Here is a 10,129-nt window from a genome sequence, read left to right as displayed (position 1 = left end):
TAAATGGAAGGATGGAGAGATGGATGGATGAAGAGATGGATGGAGAGACAGAGGGATGGACAGATGGAGGGACAGTTTTGGACCTGAGGTTGCTCCCCAAGAGCCTTGGGGAGCGGGAGGGGGGTCCTGAGAGGCCTGGGGGCTGTGGCAGAGCCCGGGGAGGCCCCGTGGGGAGGTGTGAGCCCCCCTCCCCCTCCTCCCCGCCCATTTCCAAACCCCAAAATTGGATTTTTAAATATATAAACCCGGCGGCCGTCGGGCCCCTGGCAGCAGGAGGCAGCCGGTGGTGCAGAGCTGGGCTCGCTGCTCCCCTCGCCCTCTCCCCAGCTCTGCCAGCCCCCTGCCCCCTTCCCAGTGCTGCACACGGGAGGGGCGGGGGTGACCTTGGGGCCCCCCACCCTCCGGAGCTGCCGGACCCCCGGGAAGCAGAGCAGGGCTGGTGTCCTTGGCGTGACCGTGGGGGCTGGCAGTGCCATGGGGCTGTGGGGAAGGGGCTGGTGGGGTCCTGGGGGTCGCAGCTGATGGATCCATCCATCCATCTATCCATCCATCCATCCATCCATCTATCCATCCATCTATCCATCCATCCATCCATCCATCCACCCATCCATCCTCCCGCCCCCGTGGCAGCATCCCCAGCACCCCCTGGTCCATCCCACCGGCACGGGACCCTCTGCCCCACAGCGTGGGGGGGATCCCCCGGCCCTCCGCCACTTCTCTTTCCCCTCGCACCCCCCTCCTCCCGGCTCCCTCAGCCCAGCTGGCCCAGCGCGGGGTCCGCAGCCCCCTCCCCGCCTCCCACGCCCCCAGCCCTGTTTTGTCTGCCGGCGAACGCGGCAGCAAGCCCAGCAATTTTTTTCTCCTTTTTTTTTTTTTTTTTTTTTTTTTTCCCCTTCCTCGGGCTGCTTGTTTGGTTCACGCTTGGCTGGGGCTGCCTTTCTTTGCCTCCCCTCACATGACGTGCAGGTGTGTATGGGAACCCTCGGCCGCCGGGCCCTAATTAGTGGCATAGAGTGTGACCCCCCGCCGCGCTTTTCACGGGCTCTGCCGGGCTGGGACAGGCCGGTGGGTTTGACAGCGCGGCACAAAGTGACACATGGCACAATGGGCAGGTTGTGGAGGGGGGAAACGGTCACTTAGGGACTGTCGGAAAAGTCCCAGGATGGCCCCGGGGGCAGGATGGCTGCTCGGGAAGAGGGGGGTGGGGTCGGGCCGAGCGGGATTTCGAGCGCGGAGTCGCCGTCGGGGATGGTGGATTCGTGTCCCGTCCTGGAAACCGGGCCGGGTCACTTCAGACGTCAGCATTCTGGTTAAAAACTCAGCATTTATGGAATCCTAAAATCCCGGGCTGGTTTGCGTTGAGAGAGACCTTAAAGCCCCCCCCCAGTGCCACCCCCTGCCGTGGTAGGGACCCCTCCCACCGACCGGGGGGATCCAAGCCCCGTCCAATATCCGTCTGATGAAATCCATGGGATAATCCATAGACCTGCTGAGCCCCCTCTTCATCCCTGTCCTTGCCCTGGGACAGAGGCTTTGGGGCATTTGGGGGCTGTTTATCTGTCCCATTCCCTGTCTTTGCCCCAGCTGGGTCCCACTCTGTAGTTTGGGATAGGGCTGAACCTCCCTCGCTGCACTCCCGCTCCAGAGGGACCCTCCCCTGGGGACAGGACACAGGGAATGGCTTCCCACTGCCGGAGGGCAGGGTTAGACGGGACATTGTGAAGGAATTCTCCCCTGGCAGGGTGGGGAGGCCCTGGCACGGGTCGCCCAGAGGAGCTGTGGCTGCCCCTGGATCCCTGGAAGTGTCCAAGGCCAGGCTGGAGCAACCTGGGCTAGAGAAATGTGTCCCTGGGGTTGGCACTGGACGGGCTTTAAGGTCCCTTCGAGCAAAGCACTCCACGATTCCCCGATCTCCAGCGATCCGTGCCCCCCCTCCGGCGCTGGGAAGGAGCCGCGGGCGCACTTTGGAGCTGAGCCCTAAGGCGGGCGCGGCCCGGGGGGGCCGGGGCGGAGGGGCCGGAGGCTGGGAGGGCCGGGGGGGGGCTGGCGAGGGCAGGGCGGGCGAGCGGGAGCAATTAGCGGCGGGCGGGGCCGGGCCGGGCCCCCTTTGTGCGCGGGGCCGTGTCCCCCCCCCCTCCCCCGGCCGCCGCGGTGGGCAGCAGTGCGTGAGCGCGGGCGCTAACGGAGATCGCATCTGACAGGAGCTGTGAATTTGGGGCTGGGGGGTGTGGAAAGGCCAGGTTGAAAGACTTTTCCCTCGGCCCCTCTTCCCCCGCCCCCCGCTCCCCGGCCGTGCCCCCGGCCGGCCGCCCGCAGCCCACCCACCCCGCCGGCCCGGCCCGGCCCCGCTCCGCCGCCCAATTATGGGAATTGGAGCTTCCCGGGGCTCCCCCGCCGCTGCCTCGGCCCTCCCCCTCCTCTTCCTCCTTCTCCTCCTTCTCTTCCACCTCCTCCACCTCCTCCATCTCCCCCTCCTTCACTTTTTCCGTGCCGAAGGATGGATGGGATGGATGGATGGATAAAAAGGTGGATGGCAGGACAGATGGAATCACGGCCCCGGCGTGAGGAGAGGGGGCAGAGGGATGAAAGGGCCCGGCGGGGTCAGCGAGCCCCGCCCTGCAAGGGCAGGATTTCGGCACTGACACATCCCGGGATGATCAAGGGCAGCTCAGAGCCGGCTCAGTGCCCCCACACCCGCCGGGGCTGAGCCCAATCCCGGCGCTCCCGGCCCTGCTGCCTCTCCCTGGGCTCCCGCACGGCCTCGGCCCCCTTTGGCACCCCTGTCCTAAATGTCCCAGGTGACTCCTGCCCCACGGGTGTCCCTGGGGGGGTCACACCCCCAGCACCCTCCTGTCCTCACCCGAGTGTCACCCTGGGAGTGTCCGTGGTGCCCCGCGGGGTCTCGGGGCAGTGCCCTCTGCATCCCACCAGGATTCTCAAAGAATGGTGGTTTTAAACTGAAAGAGGGGGATTTAGATGGGATATTGGGAAGAAACTCTTCCCTGTGAGGGTGGGGAGGCCCTGGCTGCCCCTGGATCCCTGGAAGTGTCCAAAGCCAGGTTGGACAGGGCTTGGAGCAACCTGGGCCACTGAAAGGTGTCCGTGCCCATGGCAGGGGTGGCACTGGGTGACATTTAAAGGTCCCTCCCAACCCAAACCATTGTGTTCGTGACTCTCTGCGGGGCTGTGCCCATCTCAGGGGGTCAGGGCTGGGCCCGGGGGGTTTTGGGGGGTGAGGGGTCTGTGCCCAGGCTGGGACAGAGGACGTGGGGTGGGTGGGAAAGGCCTGGTGGGATGGAGATGCCCCGCTGGGACCTGCAGGAGCCACTGGAGTTCCAGCAGGTCACCAGGCTGTGGGGGCACCTCGCCGGGATGGGGTGTCCCAGGGCAGGGAACCTCTCCTGGCGCTGCTGGAGGGGTGAGCCAGGGCAGCTGGGGGACAAGGGGAGGCCTTCCTGCTGGTTGTGGTGACATTCCCAGCTGTGACATCCCTGCCAGGTGTGTGGGAACACCTCCGGGAGGTGACACATCCAGCTGTCACCAGGCACCATGGTGGCAGGAGGCCACCCCGGAGTGACATTCCTGCAGGATGGGTGCTCCAGGTCTCCAGTTCAGCTGCCACTGGTCACTCGGGCTGGCCCTGGGATGAGGGATGGGACAGCAGGAGGGAGTGGGATGGATCCCAGGGTTTGGTGCTGCCGGTGCTGGGATCAGGGTGGGAGCCCCCCCGGGAGCCTCCCCAGCCCCGGGGGCTGACGGTGTGTCCTTCCCTTCCCCCAGCCTACAGGACGGTGTGTGGGGTCAACGGGCCACTCGTGGTGCTGGACAATGTGAAGGTAGGACCCTGTCCGGGGGGGTGACGAGGGGACACCTTGGCAGTGTCACCCGGGGCTGGGCAGGGACCACCGTGCTGTCCCCCCCCGGGCTGGGCTGCCACCCAGGCAGGGAGAGGGCACCGGGGGGAGCTTGTCCCTCATCACCTCTCTCGTGTCCCCCGGGCTGTCCCATCCCCTCTCCCCTGTCCCGCATCCCTTCTCCCCATCCCTCATTCCCTGGGCTGTTTTCCAGGCTGGTCTCTCGTCCCCTGTCCCCTGGACTGGTCTCCTGCCCCGTCTCTCCTGTCCCTTGTCCCCTCTTCCCCTGAGTTGTTCCCTGTCCCCTCTCCACTGTCCCCTGGGCTGTCCCCCGGGCTGTCCCCTGTCCCCCGGGCTGTCCCCTCCTCTCCGGGGTCCGAGCTCCCTCCTCTGGACGCGGTCGGCAGCAGAGCCCGTGTCCCCGTGTCCCCGTGCGATTGTCGTGTCCCCGTGCCCCCGTTCGGTGTGTGCCGGGGGGACGAGTGTACGCTGCGGCCCCCGTGTCCTGTCCCCGTGTCCTGTCCCCGTGTCCTGCCCAAGCTCGGCCCTGTTCTCCTGTGCCCCTGCCCAAAATCCAGCCCTTCTCCCCAGGCTCCGTCCCTTGTCTCCTGCCCAATCTGTGGCTCCTGTCCCTTGTCCCCTGCCCAAGCTCCAGCTCCCTGCGGGACCCTGCTCTGAGTGAGACCACACCACGACCCCCCCGCTCGGCCCGTGTCCCAGCCCGGGGTGACACCTCGGTGTCCCCCTGCCTGTCCCTGCTCCCCGCGCAGGGTCTGGGCTCTCTTGGGTGGGCTCTGGGCACCTGGGGGACCCTCCGAGGGGTTTTGTCGCCCGCCGGCTCGTTTCCATGGCCCCTTTCACGCCGAGCCCGGCGGGACGGGAATTAATCAGCTCAGTTAAAAGAGCCAGCCCGTGGCGAGGGTTTCCTCGGCTTTGTCGTCCTTTATCCCAAGGTCTTTCCAGAAGAATTAAAGTCCAAAGTTCACAGGGCCGGAGGCGGCCCCGGTGGCGGCTGGGAGGGAGGAGGAGGAGGAAGAGGAGAGCCCGGAGTGTGCTGGGCAGGGGAGAGACCCTTAGGACGTTGTCCCCAGAGCAGGACGTGTCCCCTCAGCCAAGGGGCGGCAGAAAAGTCCCCTCCATCCGCCCCGGGGGGGTTGGGGAGGGTGGGTGGTGTCCCCTGGGGTGCCGAGTCCCACTCGTCTCGTCCCCGTGGCCAGTGCGAGGTGGTGGCACCGTGGTGGCCCTGTCCGTGCCTGGCAGCGACTGTGTGAATTGGCTGTACCGGGGACTGTCCCCATCCTCGGGGAACATCGCCCAGTGTTGTGGAAACCGAGGCAGGAGCAGCGCAGAGCCGGGAGTGGCTCTAGGATGGGGCAGGGACAGGCAGCACCTTCCCCCGGCCCCCCATCGCTGTCCCGTGTCCCTCCTCAGTGTGCGGTGGCCTCAGGGAGCACAAACCCGCCCCCCAGGAGGGGAACTGGGGCAGCCCGGCAGGGCTGGGGGGACGGGGGCTGCCAGGGGCGGGCTGGGGGGGCACAGAGGAGCCCCCCCGCCCCAACTCCCCCCTCCCCTGTCCCCGCAGTTCGCCCAGTACGCCGAGATCGTGAACTTCACGCTGCCCAACGGCAGCACCCGCAGCGGGCAGGTGCTGGAGGTGATGGGCTCCAAAGCCATCGTCCAGGTGAGCCCCGCGGGACACGGGGACACGCGGGGCCGCACGGCCCGGGAATGTGTGCCGGGGATCTGTCCCAGGGATCTGTCCCGGGGATCTGTCCCGGGGCTCTGTCCCCCTCCAGCGGTGGCTGCCGCGTCCTTGTCCCAGCGCTCTCGGGCGGCAGGACCGCTGTCCTGGGACCCGCGGTGTCCTGGGATGAGCAGTGTCCTGGGACGGGCGGTGTCCTGGAATGGGCGATGTCCTGGGACGGGCAGCGTCCCGGTACAAGTGCCCGGGGACAGGTGATATCCCGGGACGGGCAGGAGGCTCCTGGGTTATGCGTTGTCCCGGATTGTCGGTGTCCCGGGACAGGTGTTGTCCCCATCCCTTGTCCCCACGTCCCCCACACCAACCTCCCCCTCCATCCCAGCAGGAAAACCCGGGACCCCCTTGCCAAGCCCCCCCCCCCCGCCATCGGCCCCCAGCAGGGCCCCGACTGGGACGGGCGGTGGGTTCCGGGGTGCCCCCAACCCGGGGCACTGGGACTGTTTGGGGTCATCCTGCCTGATTACGCCGGATCCCCCCTAAAGCAGCCCACCCCCAAGGGCTCGGGGGGGCTGCGCAGCTGCCCAAAATCACTCCTCTAATGGCACCTGCGTCTCTGTGATGCCCTTTTAATCCTATTAGGGAGTCAGGCTCGGGGGGAAAGGGGGGGGGGAAACAGGGATGAAAGGGAAAAAAAATGAGCTTTTTGCAGACCCGGCGTTGTTGGGGGTGACCCGCAGCACCTGCAGCCCCGCGGGGGGGCCGCGGCCGTCACCCCCCCTCAGGCCTGTCCGTGTCCCCCGCGCCCCCCTTCCCAGGGGCCACCCGGCTCCAATTAAAGCAGCGATTTGGAGGTTAATTAATACAAATGATGTCAAATATTACACTGATCAAACAAAAAGCCTTTGGCTTCCCCGCCCCTGCCGTGGGCGCTGCATAAGGGAGCGGGATCCCCCCCACCCCTCGGGGTTCCCCCTCCCCAAAGCCCCTCAGAAGGGGGTTTTCTTAACCCCGAGGGCTCCCCCCATCTTTTGTCTCTCCTCCCCGGGGGGGTTTTCGGGTGAGCGCGGATCGCATCCCCCCGCACCCCCCCTCCCCTCCCTGGCCATTAATCCCCACTAATTGCCCCCCACCCGCCCGCTGCCCCGGGGTCTCCGCAGGTGTTTGAGGGGACATCTGGGATCGACGCCAAGCAAACCTCCTGCGAGTTCACGGGGGACATCCTGCGCACCCCCGTGTCCGAGGACATGCTGGGTAAGCCCTGCCCGCGGCTGAGCCCGGACACAGCTCGGGGCACGGGTGGGGGGTAACCCAGGAGGGGCAGTTTGGGGATGTTGGGGGGGGTGAGGTTCAGCTCTGGGGCTGAGCGCGCGACCCTCCCATCCCTGGGAGTGTCCAAGGCCAGGCTGGACGGGGCTTGGAGCAACCTGGGAGAGCGGGAGGCGTCCCTGCCCGTGGCAGGGGGTGGGACTGGATGGGATTTAAGGTCCCTTCCCACCCAAACCAGCCTGGGATTAATTATGGCCGGGTGTGAGCCCCCCTCTATCCCCACAGACCCTCTGCACAGCTGGGTGCCGGCAGCCCCCCCTGGACCCCCTCCAACCTCCCCCGGGGGTGTTCAACCCCCCCAAGCCACGTTAGAGGCTCCTGAGTGTCCCCCCGCGCCAGAGGGGTCACGGCCGGTGACGGGGGTCACTCGGGGTCGCGGGGGGGACACCCTGGGCTCCGGTGCCGCTCCGTGGTCGGGGGCCGCGTGTCTGCCGCGATCTCCATCCCGCCGCGGACGGATCCCGGTCCCCGGGGCTCGGCAGCGCCCGCGCCCCGCCGCAAAGGGCAGCGCAAAGGGCACGTGTCGAGCGCAGTTCGGCTGCCAGCGGTGACGGCCGGGCACGGGGAGGGACCTGCTCCTCTTCTCCCAGCCGGGGACCCCTGATCCCGCAGCCAGGGACCCCTGCTCCAGCAACCAGGGCCCCCTATTCTGCCCCAGTTAGAGACCCCCTCCTCACCCAGCCAGGGACCCCCGACTCCCCCCAGCCAGGGTCCCTGTGTCCCCTGTGCAGGGTCGTCCAGCGCGTCCCCCCAGCGCTCCCGCGGTGCCGCCCCCCAGCCCGGGCCGGGGTCCCCCCTCCCTGGCCGGTCCCCGCGCGGGCTCGGGGCCGCAGCCGCGGCTCTGCCGTGCCCGCTGACCTTTCATGCTCCGCGCTCCGCGCCCCGGCCCTGCCATCACCCTGATCCGCTCTGACACCCGTGACGTGTCCCCGGCCCTGCTGGGGACCGGCGGAACGTCCCGTGGGGCGGCAGCGGGGTGGGGGGGATCGGGGGGGGCGGCGTGTGGGCGCAGCGGCTTCGTGGCGATCGATGGCGCGGCTCCGAGCCGGTCGATGAGGCTGAGAGGGAGCGGTGATGCCGTGTGACCCCCCCCATCCCCGGGCAGGTGGGGGGGGGGCTTGGTGTCATCCCCCCCCCCCGCCCAGGAGCGGGGGACACCGAGGGGGAGGTGATGGGGGTGGCTGGGGACGCGGGAAGGGGGTCCCGGGGCTCTTGTCCCCATGGGCTGGCACCTTCCTGCCACCAGGGCTGTGGTGTCACCCAGCCCCCGGGGGACACCGCCCACCCCACACGGGCACACCTCGTGCTCTGAGATGGGGTCTGGGGGTGCCCACAGCCCCCCCCGATGCCAATTCCTCTGCTCCCCACCTGCAGCCCCCCAGCACCGGTACCCGTGTCCCCTCTGGGCACCCCAGGGGTGTCCTGTGGGATCGGGATGGGGACCGGGACCGGGATGGGGACCCTGCCCCGCGCCCACGGGCTGGCAGGTGCCCCCCGGCAGCCTCTCCCCCACACCCCGGCTGGTGGCCCCGGGCAGGGACCGGCCCCGGGCAGGGACGAGCCCCTCTGTCCTTGCAGGTCGGGTGTTCAACGGCTCCGCCAAACCCATCGACAGCGGCCCCCCGGTGATGGCCGAGGACTTCCTGGACATCAACGGTGACGGCTCCGGCCCCGCGGGGCTGCGCTGCCCCGAACGGCCCTGGGAATGCGGGAGGGACTCGGGGACAGCCTGGCACGGGGGGTAGCGCCGGTGGTCAGAGCAGCCCCGTGGTGTCACCCCATCCCTCCATCCGTCCATCCATCCTTCCATCCGTCCGTCCATCTTTCCATCCATCTCTCCATCTGTCCATCCATCCCTCCATCCATCCTTCCATCCCTCCCTCCATCCTTCCATCCCCCCCACGGGGGTGCCCCGGGGGTGTCCCGGGTGCCAGAGCGGTGCCTGTCCCACCCCAGGGCTGGGGATGCTGCCCCAGGAGCTGCTCCCTCCTTGTCTCCAGACTTTGTTCCCTAATTTTTGGCACCAATTTTTGGGGCAAACGAGGCCGCCCCACCCCCGGGAGCGTCCAGGGCCGTGTTGGACGGGGCTAGGAGCAACGCGGGCTGATGGAAGGTGTCCCTGGGTGGAACCGGATGGGCTTTAAGATCCCTTCCAACCGGCCCCATTCCATGACTCCTCCTTCCCGGGGTGCCCCCCGTCCCTGTCCCGCTCCAGGCCAGCCCATCAACCCCCACGGGCGCATCTACCCCGAGGAGATGATCCAGACGGGGATCTCGCCCATCGACGTCATGAACAGCATCGCCCGCGGGCAGAAGATCCCCATCTTCTCTGCTGCCGGGCTCCCCCACAACGAGGTGGGTGCCCAGGAGGGGTTTGGGGGGGCTGGAGCCTCTCTCCTGTCCCAGGGGAGCCCCGGCAGCTCGTGCCTCGGTGTCCCCGCTGACACAGGAGGGGGAAAGCAAACCCTGAGTGCCAAGAACTGGGGGGAGAAAAGGGGATCTGGGCTGATATGGGGGCCCAGACCGGGGCTGGGGGGCCGCAGAGCACCCCAGATCCCCGCGGGGGTGGCCATGACATGGAGGCAGAGCAGGAGGGGCTGGAAGTGCCGGAAGGTGATGGGATGGGATGGAAACAACTTGGGGTGACAGCAGAGGGTGACCAGGGGCACGGCACGATGGTGTCACAGGGAGGGGGACACCCCACTGCCCCCCGACCCGTGGGGTGGGCACCCCCCGTGGGCTGGGTGGGCAGCTGGGGGTGCGGGGGGTTCCCTCCTGGGGTGCCCTCTCCTGTCTCCGTGCCCTGTCCCCGCTGCCAGGGGGCCGTGTCCCGGTGCCGGGGGGGGGCCGTGTCCCCTCCGGGGGGGCTCCGTGCCGACCCCTCCTCTGTCCCCTCCCCCAGATCGCGGCGCAGATCTGCCGCCAGGCCGGGCTGGTGAAGAAATCCAAGGATGTGGTGGATTACCACGAGGACAACTTCGCCATCGTCTTCGCCGCCATGGGGGTGAGTGGGGACGGGACGGGACAGCCCGGGCACAGCCACCCCCCTGCCCCGCTGAGCGCTGTCCCCGCCCCGGGCAGGTGAACATGGAGACCGCCCGCTTCTTCAAGTCGGACTTTGAGGAGAACGGCTCCATGGAGAACGTGTGCCTGTTCCTCAACCTGGCCAACGACCCCACGTGAGACACTCCCCTGGCTCCGGCACCCGCTCCTCCTCCTCCTCCTCCTTCCTCCTTCTCCTTTGCCT

The 10,129-nt window shown here is 68.1% G+C and overlaps 1 protein-coding gene across 1 annotated transcript; it reads left to right on the top strand.

The window, feature by feature from the left end:
- Positions 1–3,780: 3,780 nt before the first annotated feature.
- On the top strand, positions 3,781–10,084 carry LOC113962084 (V-type proton ATPase subunit B, kidney isoform; the record flags this gene model as incomplete). Its single annotated transcript, XM_027672897.1, has 7 exons — positions 3,781–3,836; positions 5,437–5,535; positions 6,714–6,807; positions 8,461–8,538; positions 9,098–9,237; positions 9,785–9,886; positions 9,964–10,084. Coding segments are annotated over 7 exons (671 nt in total), but the record flags the coding sequence as incomplete, so codon positions are not given.
- Between the last annotated feature and the right edge of the window lie 45 nt (positions 10,085–10,129).

This window comes from Neopelma chrysocephalum, unplaced genomic scaffold, assembly GCF_003984885.1.
Source record: "Neopelma chrysocephalum unplaced genomic scaffold, ASM398488v2 Primary Assembly neopelma1_104202, whole genome shotgun sequence".
Lineage (NCBI taxonomy): Eukaryota > Metazoa > Chordata > Aves > Passeriformes > Pipridae > Neopelma > Neopelma chrysocephalum.
This window is presented reverse-complemented; position numbering and strand designations above follow the sequence as displayed.